The sequence below is a fragment of the Mandrillus leucophaeus genome, unplaced genomic scaffold (assembly GCF_000951045.1).
Source record: "Mandrillus leucophaeus isolate KB7577 unplaced genomic scaffold, Mleu.le_1.0 Scaffold566, whole genome shotgun sequence".
In the NCBI taxonomy this organism is placed as follows: domain Eukaryota; kingdom Metazoa; phylum Chordata; class Mammalia; order Primates; family Cercopithecidae; genus Mandrillus; species Mandrillus leucophaeus.
In genome coordinates, this window is record NW_012106097.1 from 1,408,892 (window position 1) to 1,430,352 (window position 21,461).

The 21,461-nt window shown below is 38.8% G+C and overlaps 1 protein-coding gene across 8 annotated transcripts in view; it reads left to right on the forward strand.

Annotated features, from left to right (window-relative positions):
- The window catches only part of TNIK (TRAF2 and NCK interacting kinase), a 455,189-nt gene that overhangs the window by 305,259 nt on the left and 128,469 nt on the right, over positions 1-21,461 (forward strand). For all 8 annotated transcript variants that reach the window (XM_011998297.1, XM_011998298.1, XM_011998301.1 and 5 more), the window contains exons 5-7: positions 6,340-6,450; positions 10,256-10,346; positions 12,211-12,341. In XM_011998297.1, the coding sequence (XP_011853687.1) occupies positions 6,340-6,450; positions 10,256-10,346; positions 12,211-12,341 (333 nt within the window). The remainder of the gene's footprint in view (positions 1-6,339; positions 6,451-10,255; positions 10,347-12,210; positions 12,342-21,461) is intronic.

Below are 21,461 nucleotides of genomic sequence, written 5' to 3' on the forward strand. Positions count from 1 at the left end.
CCCTGCCTGGCCCCTATTATTTTCTTAGGGTGCCCTTTAAACTGCTTGGTGCAAACTCTTCTCACTTTAGGAAGACCTTCATCTTCCCGCTTGCACCTCTTCCTGCCCCCTGCCTCCAACCCCTCCTTTTACTGTAAAAGAGAAGGGATGTGTTAGCAGTCATTTATTCTTGTAGGTGACTGACTAGTGACATTTGGGAGGAATTAGTTCCTGTCAGGGTATACTGGGTAAGTATCTGCAGTTGTAAAATAACATCGTAAGACTTCGTTTCTCATTACAGGAACTTAAAACCAATAAACTAGCAAGGGAGTGAATACTTTAGAGACCCCAGGAATCATCCAAACCTTTGACTGCCTTTGAGAGTAAATCTTTTAAAATTCTTTCAGAGGTTATTAGGGCTGGTAAGGGAAGTTTAGAAGCGACCACATCTGGTGATTCCATGCTAAAGGCCCCCTGTCTCTTGTGAAGAGATAACCTCAGTGCTGACTCAGTATTCTGAAATGTCTTCTGGAATCAGCTGAGGCTGAAGACCCTTTAAATATTGTCCTGGAGAGGGGAGAAGCACAGGAAGGCATACTGAGTAACCCCGACCAACCTCTGCAAGAAAACATCCTACTTGTCAGAAACACGACGACTAACAAAAACTGCTGACAATCAACCATGCAAATTGTGATGTGTCAGAACTCTTTGGCTTTTAAAAATTAACCTTTGTTATTTAGGTAGTAATAACTACCCATGTCTAAATCATCCAAGCAATTCTTTTCTCTAATAAGTTGGTTGCTCCACACTGTGCTTTCTATGGACACCTCTTCCAGGTTCAGGCCAAGTCCCCATCCTGCCCCCAGCCACCTTCAGCTTGACCTTCCTTCTTTCTTCTCAAGTGGTATGCATGTTTATTTAAGTTTCTGACCCAGTTGTATATTTAGGTGGTGTTGAGTGAAAATTTCAAGTGTAAAATTCATTCAAAATTCCCCCACCCCCATCACTACTGCCTTCCAAATAAAAAGATCCATTGCCCTGGAATGCACCACTGTGTCTCCTGCCGGGGGGGAAAAAACTAAAAAAAAAGACATGTGTCCCTGGTGCCCTTTCATTAATAGAGGTTTTAGAAAAATGTGCCCAGTGCCTTTGGCAAACATCTTTCAGACCTGTCTCTTCACCATCCAAGTGAAGTGGACATTAGGGAGGTATTGATGCTATCTTCCATGTCAGAAACTCTTTCTTTTTGCATTTTTATAAATGCAAAATAGACCAAAGAATAGAAACATCATAAATACATCTTGAGATTTTTGGCTGCTAGGAGCTTTATATCCATAGACACAATTAATGTTCACATCAAACCTGTAAGGTCGATGCTTTTATTTTGTATTTTATCAGAGTGGTAGTGGTGGGGACAGAGACAGTGCTAAGCCCAGGGTGGCTGGGGAACATACCCAAGGACACATAACTAGTAATTGAGGGAGCAACGTGCTTTCACCATGCTCAAGTTACTTAATGAGCGTAGACTATGGATAAAGGGCGGACTGTAACTAAGCTCTATTTCCAAATACAGAAAAAGGAAGTTAGGTGAAGAAGAATTAACGAAGCATTTGTAAATCACTTCACCCAGTGCCTGGCACATGGTAAATTCTCAGTAAATGTTAGAAAATATTATTATCCCAGTATGAACTCTTTGAGAACTTTCTTTCAGGGAGAATGTTAATGACCCATTATTTCTTACTTGTGAGATGTGAAGTTATTGACTTATCACTGCTGAGCTTGGCATGTTGAGCTCTGTTTCTGTTTATTAATGTGATGAGGTTACTTATGGGGAGGGAGGGTCCCTGCTGTGCGGTGGCAGTAATTATCAGCGTTGCTGTGTGGCTGTAGGAACCGATTGCTAGCAAGTGCTGTTTTTTTTTTCTTTTTTTTGTTTTTTAATTCCATTATATAATTTAACAATCATTTTGTTCCATAGTGAGATGAAAGGAATTTAGCAGCCTTTAGCTGGAGCTGAATGGAAAAGCAAATTATAGAAATCACTGACAGTAGTGCCTGGCTAGAGTAGGATTGTTTTCTACTGAATATTTGAAAGTATTTTGTCCAATCTAATTTTGAAAGACTCGAGTCACTGGGCTTCCATTGCTTTCCTTGGGAGCTATAATTACATGGCCTAATAGAGCTCAGTGGTGGGACATTTTCTCCAGCTGATACAGGAGCAATGGATGTATTCACAGGAGGCCTGGTCAATGTACTTTTCAAAATGGGATTTAAGAGAAGGGACACAAACATGTTTTGCTAACTCAGGAAAATATTCGTTTCCTGCTACCAAAAGATATTTCTTTGGTCCATCCTGCTGGCATTGAACCCTGATTTGCTGCATAATGGGACTTTCTTTAACTTTGTGTCGTGGAGAATCCTAAACATACACAAAAATAGGCAGAACAGTGTAATGAACACCCATGTGCCCAAAACTAGCCCCAACAGCCTTTAACCAGCAGCCAATTCCACCCATCCACATGCCCAACTACGTTGCCCCTTCTAGTTATTTTGAAACAAAACTTATATCATTTTTTAAAATTCTGATAACATATACATAACAGAAAATTTACCTAAATTTTAACTGCTTTAGAATGTATAACTCATTATGATTAAATATAGTCACAATGTTATGCAATCATCATGAGTGTCTAGTGCCAGCACATTTCCATCACCCCAAAAGGAGATGGTGTACCCATTAAGTAGTCATTCCTGTTACCCCTACCCCAAGTCCCTGGCATCCACTAGTCTGCTTCTGTCTCTATGGATTGCCTGTTTTGGATATTTCATAGAAATGGAGCCATACAATATATGGCCTTTTTTGTCTGGCTTCTCTTTCACTTAGCATAATGATTTCATGATTCACCCACATATCATGCATCAGTATTTCATTCCGTTCCGTGGCTGAATAATATTTTATTGTACGGATATCCCACATTTTGTTTATCTCTTCTTCTGTTGATGGACATTTTGGTTATTTCTGCTTTTTGTCTATTGTGAATAGTGCTACTTTGAACATTCATGTACAAGTTTTTGTTTGAACACCTGTTTTCAGTTCTTTTGAGTATACATCTAGAAGTGGAATTGCTGAATCATGTGTCAACTCTATGTGTAACTTATTGAGGAACCTATTAACTGTTCACCACAGTGACCGTGTACCGTTTTACATTACCATTAGCAATGTATAGAGGTTCCAGTTTCTCCACATCCTCACCAATACTTGTGATTTTCTGCCTTCTTTTCTTCTTAAATTAATATCCATCCTAGTAGATTTAAAGCGATATCTCATTGTGGTTTTGGTATTTTCCTAATAACTAATGACATCAAGCATCTCTACATGTCATTGTTAGCCATTTGTATGTCTTCTTTGGAGGAATGTCTATTCAAGTCCTTTTCTCATTTTTAAATTGGGTTGCTTGTCTATTATTGAGTTGTAAGAGTTCCTTATATATTCTGGATAGTAGACCTTTATCAGATATATGATTTGCAAATACTTTTCCCATTCTGTGGGCTGTCTTTTCACTATCTTGATAGTGTTCTTTCATTCGCAAATGTTTATAATTTTGATAAAATTAATTTTTTCTATTTTTTTTTTAAATTTTGGTGCTTGTGCATTTGTTGTCATATCTAAGAAGCCATTGCTAAATCTAAGGTCAAGGAGAGTTACCCCTATGATTTCTCCTGAAAGTTTTATCGTGTTAGCTCTTATATTTAGGTCTTTGATCCATTTTGAGTTATTTTTTTTGTATAGCGTGTGAGGTAAAGGTATAACTTTTTTTGCATGTGAATATCCAGTTGTCTCAGCACTATTTGTAGAAGAAACTGTCATATAATTTTATCCGTAAGTATTTCGGCATTTTTCTCTAAAAGATAAGACCTTCTTTTTGCAAAACTACAGTATCATCATTACACTTTAAAAATATTGGCCAGGCGTGGTGGCTCACGCCTGTAATCCCAGCACTTTGGGAGGCTGAGGTGGGCGGATCACAAGGTCAGGAGATCGAGAGACCAGCCTACTAAAAATACAAAAAAAAAAAATTTAGCCAGGTGTGGTGGTGGGTGCCTGTAGTCCCAGCTACTCAGAAGGCTGAGGTGGGAGAATGGCATGAACCCGGGAGGCGGAGCTTGCGGTGAGCTGAGATGGGACCACTGCACTCCAGCCTGGGCGACAGAGCAAGACTCTGTCTCAAAAAAAAAAAAAAAAATATTAAGCAGATTTCTTGAGTATCATCAAATATCTAAGTCTGTATTCAGAATTGTAATTATCTCAAAATTTGTGATATCTCTCTTTTAAAAAAAATAATATCTAAATACGGTGCACCCATTTCAATTTGTTGGTATATCTTTTTAAGTGTTTTTAAATCTATAGGTTTTCTTTGCATCTCTTTTTTTCTCCCTTGCAATTTAAGTGTTGAAAAAACTCTTTGTCTTGACTAGTATCCTGGTCTAGATTTTGTTGATTGTATCCCCATGATGTTACATGTACGTCAGTCCTCTGAATTTCCTGTAAATTGGTGATTGGAGCTAGTGGCTTGATCAGGTTCAGATTTTTGTTTTTATTTTTGGCAGTACTACTTCCTAGGTAATGTGTGTTCTTTTATCAAGAGGCAAATTGTATTTACTTTTTAAAATGTTAACAGTCATTGATGATCACTGCATGAGTCTGCTAGCTTATTAGGAGGCACAAAATGCTGGCATTCTAATTCTACTATGTCTTCTTCATTTATTAGATGGAATACCTACTTTTGTATGAGGAGAAACTTTCCCTCTTTTATTATTCAACTACCCAGTGGTAAGATTTGTATAAAAAAGGCAGTATAGACTCTTCAGTCTTTCCTTTTATTTGCCAGCTCTCAAAATAAGTTGGTTCGTTATTTTTTTCTAACAGTGCCAGTCATATCCTGTGGGTGGGGGGTGACTTTCTTAAGGCATTTAATTAAGCACATTTAAAGTGTTTCTACACATTGGAGCTATTACTCTTATCAATGCTCAAATTATTCCATCTTTCACCACTGGGAGTCTCATCAAATTGAATCCTTTTTGACATGATTTTGTGGTCTTTGATAGTTTCTGGGCTATTACATATTGTAATTTCCCAACTTTTATCTGGTTGGAATGTAATCTACTTGTGGCACTTCCCAAATTTCCCTATAAACACTTATAGGTCTTGAAACTTCTCTGGCTTCTTGGAGGAGGTGGAAAGGTTTCCCTAGCCTTTATGGAATCATAAGAAGACAAGTCAGAACAGGCTTTGGAAACTCACTCATGAAATGCGTTTCATGAGATTTTATTCAGTTTCCATTAGGCATACAAAGAAAAAGAAAATATAGTTTCTGCCTGAAGATTTTGGAGCCTGACGAAGTATCTTTTAGGACCTGGAAACATAGTGCTAATATCAGGAATGTAGATTTGGACAAAGCCAAAGCCATCAATGTGATTTTATTATGGCTCCGTTTTAGTTCTGTCTCTACTACCAAGTCAGGAATTGATTGCTAGTTATTCTGAATTCTTTTTGTATAATTATAAAAAATATATAAGTACACAGTAAGGTGACCTTTGTTGAAGATATTTTTGAAGGTAAAAGTCTGGAAATGGATGTGTTTTTCTAAGCCTAGAAAATGCATGTAAAAGCACATAGATGGCTTTTTTTTTTCGTATGGTCTCTACATCCCCATTAAGTAAGGGTGATGTTTATTTTCTGCCTATTTTATAAGTTGCTAAGTACTGTAATGAGTTTATATTTATAGAGTGCTTGGAGCTTTTGCATGAAAGGTGCTAAATTAGAGTTTATTGTTTATTGAATTTATTTGATGTGTCCAACCTCCTGGGAACATTCGCTGAAGTTAATTAAAAACAGATAGTTCCTACACTGACAGCCTACAGTGCCACTTACAAACCAGTAACATAAACAGTGTGCACTTCTGTAACCCTAAGTTGGGACACTAGAGAACCACAGTTCTTTCTGAAGGGGGAATAATGCTACTTTTATGTGAAAATTTGACTGCTGAGTAAAAACAGAGATATTCTCAATTTGGCCGAAGCAACCAACCGCCCCCAATTAAAAAAAAAAAAAAAGAATATGGAGAGTTTCCTCAATTTTCAACTATAACTTACAGGTTGAAAAATTTTAAAATAATGTTTCCTTTATATCATTTTGGGAATATGTGAAGGTAAAAGCTTGTGTTTTATATTTTTTTATGATTACTTTTTCTTTGCAGGAATGGCATTCCAGAGCAGCCAATTGCTTGTGCTTTCTTACCCCAACTTAATGGAAGCTGTGAAGCATCATTAAAATAATGGTTTGTTTGCTTCCTTTGCCAGTTGGTGATGGAGTTTTGTGGTGCTGGCTCTGTCACCGACCTGATCAAGAACACGAAGGGTAACACGTTGAAAGAGGAGTGGATTGCATACATCTGCAGGGAAATCTTACGGGTAGGTTACGAGTGGGGACTGGCCCACCTCCCAAAGTCTTCAAGCAACACATGATATCTTAGGAGGGACTGAATTTTGTGACTTTCCAGTGAAATTCATAAGCATATCAAAAACTCTTTAAAAGTTTATCCTATCAGTGGTGGTGGTGCTGGTGGTAGTTTGGTGTGAAGGTCTGCTCTGATGGAAGTAAACGCCGTTCTGGAGATAGGCCATGAGCATATTTTCATTTAGGTTGACATTGGGTGATTTATCTTAATAAGGGATTCATTTTCAATGCTGTTTCCAATTAGAAACCTGATTTTAGATCATAAAGACAGTGTTCCACTTAGGAAATGAATTATTTTAAGAGATGTTTTGATCACTCATTTATCTGTTCGTGAAAGTTTATAATTAATATATTATCTCTAATGGTGTAATACCTTCTCACCATATAAAGTTTATAAGGATTGTGTGACTTTAGTCATTCCTATACATACAACCTAGTTTAACTGATTTTACCTTTAAAAATAAATCTTTGTGACCTAATCGCTTAAACTAATCAAAATAGCTGAACAAGACTGCCTGTTTGGCCAGTTTTCCCATACATCCCCCAATCAGGAAATCTAGGAAATCTAGACAATTGTATCATATTTGCTGAGCTGAGTTCAGGAAGAAGAAAGTAACTGGGCATATTTTAGTTCATTCAGACTAGCTTAATCATCCCTTCCTACTAGTATGGAGATTATTATGTCTACTGAGCATTCTTACTGGATCTTCCTGGCCATTGTTGTTTATTTATAAGCTCTGCCTTCTTAATTTAAGGGAACAAAAGTTAAAACTTTTTACTGTGTGTTCAAGGTATGCCTTTGAGAGACAGATTATATGCTTTGGGTGAATGGATGAAATGCATAGAAGTTAAAAAGAAGGAAGGCATAGAAGTTGAAGGAAGGCATTATATGCTTTGGGTGAATGGATGAAATGCATAGAAGTAAAAAAGAAGGAAGGCATAAGAAGACGATGTCTGTTCATTAAATGCAAACCAAATTAGGAAAAGGCAAATAGAAAATGGAATTTTAAAATTATAACATTGATGTGAATGACTTCTATACTACAAAATATCACTGAGAAATATTAAAGAAGACCTTAATAAATGGAGGCATATATTATTTCACAGATTACTCAATATTGTTAAGATGTCATTTCTACCAGTTTGATCCATGGTTTCATTGAACTTCCGATTAAAATTCCTATAGGTATATTTGTGGAAATTTATAAAGCTGATTTTCAAACATGTAGAAATGCAAAGGGCCAAGAATAACCAAGGCAATCTTGAAGAAGAAGAACAAAGCTGGAGGATTTATGCTACCAGTTATCAGGATTTATTATAAAGCTACTAATAAATTAAGACAGAGTAGTATTGTTACAAGATTAGACAATAGCCAAAGGAACAGAACCAAGGATCCAGGAACCAGACCCACATCATATGGACACCTGGTCTGTGACAAAGGAAAGGGTGCTTTTATCAGTAAATAGTACTTGATCAGTTGAATATCCATAAGAAAACATGAAACTTGATACCTGCTACATACCATATTCAAAAATTTATTCCAGCTGGGTTATAGATATAAATGGGAAAAATATAAAAATTAAACCTCTTAAGAAAAAACACATACATCCATGGCTTGGGGTAGGCAAAAATATAAATTATATATTTTGTGTTTTTAAACAGAAGACAAAACAAAATTTGAGGGGAAACAAGGAGGCCTGGCTGTTGATTTCCTTCACATCTGACGTTTGTCTCTGTTTTGATGTGCCATTATGCAAACTTACTTTGAATTTCTGACTTAAAATTTTGCTCATTCAGTAGAGCATGATGGATTATGTAGTCATCCTGACCACTCAGTGGGTGCCAAGAACCTGTCAGGTCTCTAGGGCTGGATCTGCCCGATACGCCTTTCTGCACTGCTGGGGAACCCTCCAGAGGATCAGTCATTTGATCTCATCTTGGTTCTAAAAGCAGCAGGGATGTTTCATCACATGAGCATCTCTCAATACCTTTCACACATTCTCAATGTGTGGAAACAATGGCGTTCCTCCTTTTCCAGTACATTCTTGGAAATGATACCGGCATTTCAGACATGACTCACTGGAAGAGACACTTGATCACCCAAAGGTCTCTGGCCACAAGAGGTTTTAGAGATGACCTCCATGCGTTGTATGATCTCATTAGAAGAACTTTTGGCTCACTTCCATGCTCTGGTCTCTGCTTTCAACCACTTCAGTGGTGAAGGAGGACAAGGGATCTTCAGTCCCCTCTCTTAAGGATTTATAGGGTACATAAACACTGTGAAAACCACACATTTAAACCTGCTAGATGCCTACCTTGTGACAAACTGAACAGATAAGAAAGGCAATTTTTTAAGACCTAAACCAGTGCCTCAAACCCTTCTATAACATGGTTTATGTTTTGTGATATTTCTAAATGTATATGTGGGTCTTCTTGGACCTCTGTACTCTCATGCTGAATTTCTTTGAGAAGAGAATTCAGATATCCAGTTTTGTTTCTTTTCCTGTCAACCTCATTTTTCATACCATGACTTTGTTGTTGTGGAGAAGATTAAAAGAACAAAAAATTATAAATAATAAAGTACACTTGGGTACCTGATACATTGAATTATCAAGTGTTAGCATAAAATAATTCGCTTTAAGACTCCAGTTTTAGATTCTTTTAGATTATAATTTATCTGAAAAATATCTGACTACTTTAGAGTAAGTCTGTAGGTTAAAGAATTCACACCACAAAGAAGCCAAAAACAGAGTAATTCATGAAGAAATGGAACACAAACAGGTTTAGTTGTCACTGAATAATTATCTCACATAATGAGCACAAAGTCGCAAATAGCATAAACTAAAAATGACAGTGATAAATGCCAACAAAGGAAATAGAAACTGTATTTCTTTTTAAATGTAAGGCACAATGGGTAAAGCCAATGGGAAATTTCTTGGCTGGTCTGAGAAATATTTTACTGTGCTTAATTAAAATTGTATAACGAGGCCGGCTGCTATGGCTCACACCTGGATTCCCAGCACTTTGGGAGGCTGAGGTGAGTGGATCACCTGAGGTCAGGAGTTCAAGACCAGCCTGGCCAACATGGTGAAACCCCGTCTCTACTAAAATAAATTAGCCTGGCGTGGTGGCGGGCACCTGTAATCCCAGCTACTCTGTAGACTGAGGCAGTCGCTTGAACCCGGGAGGCAGAGGTTGCAGTGAGCCTAGATCACACCATTGCATTCCAGCCTGGGCGACAGAGTAAGGCTCCGTCTCAATCAATCAATCAATCATTCAATGAAATTGGATAACAGAAAGTAAATTTTAACTTTTAAATTCAAATATTGCCAAAAATCCTGCAGGGATTCAGTTAAATCAGGTTAGTTTTCTATACAGAGAATGTGTAGATGGTTCTGTTCCAAACTAGCAAATACAGGCAGTCCTCGCTTTTCACAGTAGTATTAACTGAAACTCGTGTTCATGTTGGAACCATATAATCACTTGTGTAGTTCCCTGATACCTGATAATCAGATCCGATATGCAAGCATTTCATTAAACACAGCACCATGCATTGCAAGGACTGTCTGTGTATTTTAATGTATATTGATCAATTGCCTACAGTTAGAAGAGCACTATGAGCACATGAAAGATGTGATTATAATTCTGAAAAGTATGTCTGGGTGAGTGTAAAGTTTTTGGATCCTTAACATTCAAAATAATTTATTGGCATGTTGGCTTATGCTCCTATTAACCCTTCTTAACTCTCCAACACTCCAGGGGCTGAGTCACCTGCACCAGCATAAAGTGATTCATCGAGATATTAAAGGGCAAAATGTCTTGCTGACTGAAAATGCAGAAGTTAAACTCGGTAAGAGCAGAATCCTGTGAGCCTTGGAATTGCAGGAAGTGATGAGATTATATTAACAGCTCTAAAAAATTAATGTTAATTTGCCACTGTGGATTTGGAGGGCATTGCCCTAAAAATAGAAAGGAAAATGTTTGTCTATTTTAAAAAATATTTTTTCAAGGCATTCTGAGGAATGAATTATATATAATGTGGGAACAGAACCACTTGCTTAATCAATATATAGAAATAATTGAGTTTCTTTGTTTCAGCAAAGATTAGAAGTGACAAAGTTTGAAATGGCCTCCTGTATCTTACAGTTTGTTTATATTCTTGCTGCTATAACAGAGCACTAGGACCCAATTTTTTTTCCATGAAAATATACCCAGTTAGGCATATTCAGAATAATCAATTCCTGCTATCTTCCTGTAGGTTTAAGTTATATTTACATTGATTTTGTTATTACCTTGGGCTCCTGTACAAAATGAATGCTCAATATTTTCCTTTAGGTGCATACTGATTACCCCCACTTGCATCAGTGGGAGAATCCTTTTCTTTGGCATATCTATTAGAGCTCTTTCCGCAACAAATCTGGGACTGTCCAAATAAAGTAGAGAATTACCACATGCATTTGACTGTTTGGTGTATATGAGTAAGAGCATGAATTGAAAAATATCCAGTAGGATATGTACTTGTCATCTAGAAAAGGATCACTGTCTATATGATTGTATGTTTTCAAAGAGATTTAAATATCTTCTATGTTTATATCTCAAACATTTGCTCTTCCTTTTTGTTGAAATATATGGTACCCATTTTTTTTCTTAGTTAACATTTGGGGCCAAACTTTCTCATCTCATGAATATTCTCTTTTAAAAACAAAAGTATACATTATATAGGCTAAGCAGTTATATATGTATCAACTAGATAAGCTACCCTGAGAGCTTTCTTGCATCACTAATTAACAGTTACCTGTTGAGTGTATATTATATGCCAGGCCCTGTATGACAATTTTCTATAGATTATCTCTCATAAACATCAGAGCAACTCTGTGTAGATGTCATCATCCTCATTTTACAGATTAGGAAACCGAAGCTCAGAGAGATTGATCTACTAGCCCTAGGTCATACCACTAGTAGGTGGCAGAAATGAGATACAAACTTAGGCAGTCTGACTCCAGACTTTTGCTTTTAATCACTTGCCTCGTATCCCCAAAATACTACCCTTTATGACAACCGGGCTTACTTCTTTTTAACACCTATTTTTGGTCCTTGTGAAGCCTTGGTGTAACCAAATGTAACTCTTTGTGCCTTCCTCATTGGTACACCTCATCCAGTTATACATGCAGTTTAAAAACATATTCATAGTATAGAAAAGGTAGAAGCAACCCAGGTGCCCATCAACAGGTGAACAGATAAACCAAATGTGGTCCAAAAATACGGAATATTATTCAACCTTGAGAAGGAAGGAAATTCTAACACATGCTACAATGTGGATGAACCTTGACAACATTATGCTAAATGAAATAAGCCAGTCACAAAAAGACAAATATTGTATGATTCCACTTATACAAGGTAGTGAGAATAGTCAAATTTACAGAGATGGAAAGTAGAATGATTGCCAGGGGTTGGGGCAAGGGAAATTGGGAGCTATTGTTTAATAGGTACAAAGTTTCAGCTGGGGAAGATGAGAAATTCTGGAGATGGATAGTGGTGAAGCTTGCACAACAATGTGGATGTACTTAGTGCCCCAGAAATGTACCCGTTAAAATGGTCAAAATTATATACTTTATGTTATGTACATTTTACCACAATAAAATAATTCATATTCATTTTATCGCTCTATAAAACCTAAGATCATAGACTTTATTTACTTTTCTCCTCTTAAATAGTGGACTTTGGAGTCAGTGCCCAGCTTGATCGAACTGTGGGCAGGAGGAATACTTTCATTGGAACTCCCTACTGGATGGCACCAGAAGTTATTGCCTGTGACGAAAACCCAGATGCCACATATGATTTCAAGGTATGACTTCTTTGTTGTGTTTCAAACCTATGCCTACCGTATTATCCTGAGTCTTGCAGCGGGAGATTCTTACGTGCCTTTATATTTATGATTCATGTGACCCAAAGGGAGAACTGAAGAACATTATTTGAGTTTAAGACTTACAAGACATTCAAGTGGGGATCTTTTTAATGAATTCACCTATCTTATCTGATTGCCTGTTTGTTTAAAAAAAAATGTTTAAATCATTTTTTATAATTTTTTGAATTTACTCTTGCTTCTTCTTATTGGAAAATACATTAGATTTCCATTTTGGTTATGGTTGAGAGTTTTGGAAGAGTGTATATTCTGAGAGCTTTTTACGTTAAACTAAGATGTGAATTTGTTATCTTGGGCCATCTTTTTCTGATTGAGAATAATCTGACTTACTCACGTCTACTATGCTCGAAGTATAATTATCTGGGGTTTCTTTTTCATGAGAGGTAATCAAATGGAATATTGGTGACTACTTTATGGTCTTTCTGTCGTGTATCCTGATGTTTCATAGAAATTTGATTTGTGACTTGTTAACTTTATATTATAAACTAGAAATTTGCTAATAAATTCAAAGCTGTGTTCAAGTAGATTTCTCCAAGAAGCCCTTCTCTTTTCTATTCTGCTAGCCAATAACCAAAGATAAATTTGGGTTATTGCCCCTCAGTTTTATTGTCTGGGCTTTTAGGTGACATGGCTTTCTAACGAATGGTGACTGAAAGTCAAGACAATAAAATTAGGGGCAATGGGATCTGGTAACTGTGTGTGGGTTTCCAGGCTGTGCATTAGGTAGAGAGACACCCTGTGGTCTTTGTGTGCATTACAGGACAACTTGGGCAAAACTTGATCTACCTGCGCTGGTTTCAGAGGTGCATGGACTTTTCACCAAAACACTTTAATGATCCTCTGTAAATACTCTCATCTAACAGATGAGGAAACTGAGGCCGAGATCTGCAGGTGCCCACCGGGTTAGTGATCATCTCAGAGTTAGCACCTGAACGCAGGTCTCCAAGCTTTCTGTTCAGAGCCCTTTCCAATGTATTACCTTGCTCCTCTGTAATATACTTCCATATAAATCTCCAGTTTACCAATTGAACAGTATATTTGAAGAATTTCACTTTTAAGGAATATTTTTAGTTCTCGACATGTGGGGTTATTATTGAAATCAGGTCTTAAAGATGCATTGCAAACATTGCAGCATTTTTGAGGCCCCGTATCTCAGTGTTGACAGAAAATTTGCCTCTTTTGGGAATTGTAAGCTTGAAGGTCTGAAAACGTAATAATCTCCCATAAATTTCCTCCTTCCTTCAAAGTTAGTCACTGTAATAACCTGACAACAATCTGTCTGAAAACAGCTGCCAAGTTAAAAATTAATCTCCTGCCAAAATAAGTGTCATTTTTTAAACTGCTAATGATAAACATATTTAAATAATTCCATTTGCAAATCCCTTCAGAGAAACCACTACAAAATATACATCCCAGGCCAGATATGTGTGTCATGATTAGCTACAAGCAATTCTTCAAACCATAGTTATACCTAACAAGTGCTAACTAGTCTATATCTGGGCCACAGATATTCTAGATTACTATGTAACATAGCATGGGGAATCAGTGTTTGCAGCTTTCACCCTCAGCTTAATCTTTTAAGTATTGTGACTGACTACACTATATATGGGACTTTTGTTATGTAAATAAAGTGGGTGCCTACCACTGACTTGTTTTCAGTAGGGTATCTAGAAGAGGCTTTCCTTCTGGCCAAGCAAAGCTTGGAATTAAACTGATATTTTGGTCCTCTTTCCTCAGATTATGGCTGAGGAGTATAGTTTAAAATCACTGTAAATGGTATGAGACCAGTGCATAACTCTAGGTATGGGCAAAGCCTAGTGCATGAGTAGCCACAGAGGTCGTCATGCTGCACAGTGATTTCAGAGGTACTGGAAGGTTCACCTGGCTATAAAAGTATCCTGAGACATTAAAAAGATTGAAGATGAATGTCTGTTGTGTATTTTTTTTAAATAAAGAATCCTGATAGAATAGGTTCAACTATGTCAGTCATTTAGACCTTAGTGCAAATTAGTTTAACAGGATTGTCAGGAATGTAGGTTGTGCAAGAGGAGGAAAAAGTCATGGCAGGGATATGAGCTTCACTGGTTATTTGCCATGGGTAAAAAGAGGAGGATGACAAAAGAATGAATAAAGAAGACATTTCCACGGAGGACTTTATAATACTGAATTATTTTCGGTTTAAAAAAAAATTCAGGCCGGGCGCGGTGGCTCAAGCCTGTAATCCCAGCACTTTGGGAGGCCGAGACGGGCGGATCACGAGGTCAGGAGATCGAGACCATCCTGGCTAACACGGTGAAACCCCGTCTCTACTAAAAAATACAAAAACCTAGCCGGGCGAGGTGGCGGGCGCCTGTAGTCCCAGCTACTCGGGAGGCTGAGGCAGGAGAATGGCATGAACCCGGGAGGCGGAGCTTGCAGTGAGCTGAGATCCGGCCACTGCCCTCCAGTCTGGGCGACAAAGCGAGACTCTGTCTCAACAACAACAAAAAAAAATTCATAGTGGTCTTCAAAGACATCTTAGACAAATCAAATAGTAAATAATAAATAACAAAACCAAGCCATACCCTGTTGGGGTATAGTAGAAGGTTTGGGGATTTTTGCAGATTTATTTCATCCACTTACACAGTTTTACTGTGGGCCAGAAAAGATGCTGATCTTTAAATAACCTTACTACTTCTTTCTTGGCACCATATATTATCCCCTTTTCTGTTCAGTATGCTTAGGAATGTGACCTGTCACCAGGGGACAACTTGACAATATGCTGATTTTCAAAATCATTTATTCATTCACTCAGTGCATGTTTGTAGACTATCCATTGTGTATAAGGAGTTAGTCAAGCTGTATCTGTACATGCTGTTTCTGATAGAAGGTTCATTTGAGACCCCGTCAAAGCCCGAGGATTTCACTGTGTGTTTGGTGGTCCACTTGGCCCAGTGGTGTATCCCAGCTCCAGAAGCTTGATGTCAACACTTTGGGCCCTCATGTGCCACAGCCACTTTCAGCTGAGAGTGTATATTTAGAATAAAGGATGACTTGGCCACCAGACTTTATTAGATTTCTTACCACAAAAGTCCTTCCTGTAAAATAAAGACAAGAAGAAAAAGAAAAAGAGTATAGCTGAGTTTTGTTATTGGATTTATTGTTTATCGATTATTATTTGATGTGTCTAAGATGTCTTTAAATACCACTATAACTTTTTATAAAACCTAAAGTAACTCAATGTTATAAAGTCTTCTGTAGAAAAGTAGCCTGAAGAGCTCTTGCTTCTTATTGCAGAGTCTGGTTTTGTGTGATATCTACTGGGCACAGTAAGTAACTCACTGAAAATAGACCCTCTCCTAAGCAGGAGTGCCAGAATCTCATTTGCCTGGTGTGCCGGCTTTCCCCTGGAGGCCCTTCCTTTCTTGTTTTCAGAAATTCTGTCAAAACACTTCAAGTGAAAGGAAAGGTTTTATTTCCCTGATAAGTATGTGGGGCAATAATGAAAGCTTTCCCATTTAACAATAAGCATTCAAAAGATTTGAAATTAATAAAGCTGTTCAAAATGCCTAGGCTGTTTAAATTGTTATTTTTTTTTTAAACCTAGTTTGAATTTCATTTTGGTTGGATGGGATCTGCCAAGCATTTTATAGTCCTGTGTATTTATTACTTTAACAGAACCACCCACTAAGAAATTTCTGTGGCTGAATGCCACAGTATAGTACACATAATGTAGTGTTATTCACCCCTCCCACCCCATGGAGGGAGACACACACACACACACACACACACACACACACACACACACACACACGGGAAATCTGTAAAGAACCTGGAAAAACTTAATAGTATTTACTTTTGAATAGGGCATGTGAATGGAAAACTTAAAATTTTTATTTTCTATATCTTTCTGTCCTGTTATGTTTTTTGCCATAAACAGGCCTTGCTCTTATATTAAGCCAATGGAGTAAGAGATGCACAGTGAAATGGCGTACCCCCTCATCCCACTCCCCACCAGATTCCTGTCCTTAGGCTTGATCTGTGCCACTGTTGTTTATTATTCGCCTAAACTCTGTTTATGAGACTTTCACACAGGTACTGCAGATCATTTGCAGACATGGGTGTCTCCTCCAGCGTTTGGGTGAATATTGTGCTCTGCGTGGAGAGAAAGTACTCTTTTCCCCTGTGTCACAGATAATTGGCATTATTCAGGCAGGGTGCAAATACTTCTTCTAAGTAAGAGGTTCAGTTGGAAATAAAGTGAGCAACCTAACTAGTGGTAGAGTTTCCGCTGTGCAGGGTGTCACCTGAGAGGACAATATTCAGATTGCAGAATGATGCGTTTATACTCTCAAACAAGTCCTGCCATCTGTCTACTGAGATTCAAACAAAGGTACTTCCCTATTTGATCAGAAGGAAGGTGACCCAGATAGCACATTAGTGTCACCAACAGGAAACTGAAACTCCTATTCAACATATTTCTGTGGCTTCCTGTTCACACCCCCCTATAAAGGATTCCTTAGTCAAATGCAGGCAGTACCTCCTCAAGGCAACATGCTGATCCCTAAGGGAAGAGAGTAAGCTAGTCTAATATTTTCCCTTTGGTCACATAACAAGCGAAAATGGACAAAGAACTAAAGATTTCTGTCCTCAGTTTATTTTATGTGCGAAATGGGATTATTAATAACTATCTCCTCCTCAATGACCCTAACTCACCACCTGAGTTCTGTGTCTAAATAACATAATATATAAATATATAATATAATTGATAAGAGTCAGTCCTTTGAAGTCAGACAGGACCAGTTTAGACTTTGCCTCCTATTTGCAAATTACCTCAGGGGAGTTATTTAACTTTTCGTAAACCTGCATAAAATGGGAATAATAAATTGTTTATTCCGAGGTTATAATAAAGTGAGAATATACATAAAGAGATTAATACAGTGTCCACCACTTGGTAAATACTCAATATATAGTACTTAGTGTATACATATATATTATAGATAGTTTGTGTTTATGTTATAATATGGAAGTATTGCTATTTGGGGCCATTTGTTACCCCCAAAAGGCAACAGTTTCATATGGTTCAACCTCGTATTTGTGTTACACACCTCTAATTATCTGCTTACATTGAGCCAGAATCTGCTTCTCTATAACTTTGACCACTCAATTAAGATGTTGTCCTTAGGGACCATACACACAATGCATTCATTTCTTTTTCCCACCTGGAACATTTCAAAGAAAAACTAATTACAAATAAGTTACCCAACAAAAGACTACTTTCTGCTCTATGAAACTTGATAGAATAAAATATGCTGGCTGTGCCCATTATTAAGCTATTGTCTGTCAACTCTGGACTGCCATGCTGCCCTCTGCTTTGTGCTAATAGAGCTAGGACTCAGCTGTCCTCCCTTCTGTTTGTCCATCTGACTACTTATCAGGCTCTGCCAGCGGGGAACAATAGAGAATGGGAGACCTCGCGAGGAGGAGGAGGGAGGAGGACGCACGTTTTCCTGTTTGCTTCCTGTAAGCTTCTTGTTTATGTCCGCACGGTCCTTGTGACCTCTTTGAGCACCACTGAGTGCCAGAGCTCCCTGCCATCTTACCTGACTCTGGTTTGCTGGTTGAACTGCCAGTTGATGATATCTGGCCCTAAGGGTCTATCTGTACCCACATTTGTTGAATACCCAATGCAGCGCGTACTACATTGTATATTAGGCCCTTTGCATATATTTCCTTATTGAATTCTCTTACCAATCCTGCAAGATACGTGTTCTTTTCATGTTGCAGTTGAGAAAATGGGCTCAGAGTTATTAGTTGTGTCAGAGTTGAGTCTGGCTGCAGAGCATAGGCACCTTCTACCTCATGGTGGCCATTGGGGTTCTTGTCTTGTGCCACACAGCCTCTCATTCTTGTGTGGCTGGTTCAGACATCTGAAAGTGTTGCTTTTCTTCACTGTGTTGAGCAGCCCAGCCCCAGAAGGAATGCTCTCTTGTTCTGTTCAAGTTGCTTGTGTATCAGCTGTTCCCCACTCCTGCCCTTTCCAGCAGCCAAAAGTTCTGTCTTGCCTCTGCCTTCCCAAAGGCACTAGAATTTGTCTCTCTTCTGTTTGTAATGCACACAGCGCTAGGCTATTAATCATGCCACAGGCTAGGCTGCACAGCACCTCTGGAATAATGAATTACCCAGCTCCTGCCAAAATGAGTCACACCATGGCCATGAACGAAACTTATCTCTCTCTGACTCTTTCCTCATCTTGTTCTTCCCCCTTCCCTTTCTCGTCTCCTGTGATCTGTCTTGCCAGTCGTAATTGGAGCATTTTCTCCTTTATTTAAGTTCTGAAGTGTCTTTGGGACTCGCTAATGTATCCAAAGGCTTAAACAAGGCCTGTCGAGGACATTTATGGCTTTCTAGCATGGGCAGTTAAGTGTGGCTTACAAGCAGCTTTGGGTATATGTGGCCAGGAATATAAATGTTCCTCTTGGAAAACAAGAGAACCCCAGCCAAAAAAAAAAAAAAAAAATCCTAACATTGATATCAAATGAAGGCTTAAGGAAGCAGCAGAATCAGCTAGGTCATGTGACTTAGCAGAGTATGCACAGGTATTTGTGGTGGTGTGACCTTTGGTTTGAAAGGGGTCTTCTGGGGGCTTAGGGAAAGGCTGCCCAAGAGGGATTCTGAGATGATGTGTACTAAACAAAGTACATATCTTTTCCCTAAACCTTCTTGCTTCCTGTGGGATAAATCCAGGATTACCGAACAAATGAGACCACTCCATTTCCCTGCCGTCAAAGTATGTTTCTTCAAATTATTGCTGTATATGGATTATCACTTAGGAATGCTTTTGTCTGTACTTACGTTTCTTATGTCACCAGAAGTCTAGAGGCAGGCAGTCCAGGGTTGATGTGATGGTTCACTGATGTCTTCAGAAACCAAAGCTCCTAGCTTTCTGTCCTGGCATCATCAATTTGTTGGCAGTAACTCATGGTTGCAAGATGGATGCTGTAGCTCCAGATATCATATTTGTATTCAAGGCACTAAGAAGTGGGAAAAAGTTAGCAAGACACCAGCTATATTCGTCCCTTATTTCAGGAAAAGCAGAAGCTCCCAGAAGATGTTTGCTTGTGTCTCATTGGAGAAAACTATATCACATCCCTAACTGCCATCCTTAGCTGCAGCGGCATCAGGATAGGCAAGTGTGGCTTTGCTATACTCTGAAATGGAAGCAGCAAGAAAAATGAGGGTTGAAAATGACCACTGGGTTAGCCAATAAACAATTTCTGCCACAACTAAATAGAGGAAAATCATAGAAGACTAAGTTGGGCAGGCAAAGGCAGTGTCATCTGACAGTGGAGGAGAAGGAAATCAATATTCTTGAGCCCTACTCTGTGCCAGATTTTGTGCTAGCAGCATACCTGATCAATACATGCATGCCACGGTTATTTCCATTGTGCAATTGAGAAGCTAAGCTCTGAGCAACATTCTGCATGTAACTAAATTAGAAGCCAGTATTTGAATCCAGATCTGCCTGACTTAAAAGCCTATTCTCAACTGGGTGCGGTGGCTCATGACCGTAATCCCAACACTTTGAGAGGCCAAGGTGGGAGGATTGCTTGAGCCCAGGAGTTCAAGACCAGCCTGGGCAACATAGTGAAACCTCATCTCAATCAATCAATCAATCAATCAATCAATACCCGTTTCTTTCTACCAATCCATGTTGCCATTGGGAAATTGGGGCCAGTTTTATAGTATGAAACGAGTACCTCACTGAATCTCATCACCGTTATTGAATTACCAGCACCTTCAGTCACCTATGGACGAAGTAGGAATCTGAAGGAATTATCTTATGGATTAAAAATGCATTTTTATAATAATTGATAAGGGGAAAAATGGTGAATACTCCAGTCCTTAGACTGTGATGCTAGTTAAAAGAGAACTGGCCTAGGAAGCAGAAGACCCAGCTTTGTTTAAAACCAGCTGCTAAGTTGCTCTTTGATCTTGGGTAAGTCACTTTCCCTCATTTGTGAAATGAAAGGTTGAGCCAGATGATCTGTAAAGAGTCTACCAGCCCTAGAACACTTAGGTTTTGCTACTTTCAAGTGTTTTTCATTTGTTCATTCATTCAATAAATATTTATTAAGGGCCTACTGTGTGCCAGGAACTGTTCTGGGTACTTTGGATACATCTGACAACAGGACAAAGATCCTTGCCCTGTGGCTCTTATGTTCTTAGGTATGTGTGCTGGAGGTAAGGGGCACAAGCAACAAACACAAAACATGGTAAATTAGTGATGAATAAACATGTCGCATGTTAGAGGTGGTTAGTTCTGTGGGGGACAAATATGGGGAAGGGGAATGAGCAGTGCTGGGAGGAGGTCCCAGTGGTCCTCATTGAGAACACAGGGGTTGAGCAGGCTTTGGGGAGGTGAGGCAGTCAGCCAGCACATCACTGGTGAGGTGCTGCAGGCCGAGGGAACAGCTTGAGCCAAGATCCAAAGGCACAAGTGTGTCTGGGCCTTCTGAGCATTTTCCTTCTCCCTGATCTGAGGCCTGGCCTTGCGTTCTTCTTACCCCAGAACTATCATTTTGTTTCACATGTATTGGTTTTCAACCCAGCTCAAAGCTTCCTGGACTTGAAAGCCATTTAAATTGGACCCTTCTGTTGCAGTTAGGGCCATGGAGCCTGGCTGCCACCATCTTACTTGTGCCTTATTTCACACTATAGAAACACTCAATTCCGAGGGATTTGGGGAAAATGGTGGTAGAACTACCAAGGCCTGGAGATACTAGAGTCTTATCGAAATAGCACAGGGACCTTAAGAGCCAACCCACCGTTTCCAGACTATTCTTGCTGTGTTTCCTGTTTAAAGCCTCCTGAACAGCAAATGACTCAGTGTTTCTTTCATGTTCCCAAATGATTATCTTTGTCTATCAACCATAAAACCCCAGGTACAATAGAACTGCATTTCCATCTTTACCAGTTATTGCTCCTGAGCCAACTTGTAATAGATGAGCTGAACCTTCCCCATCAGCTCTGGAAATAACCTCACTCAGCGAGGCCAAGAGC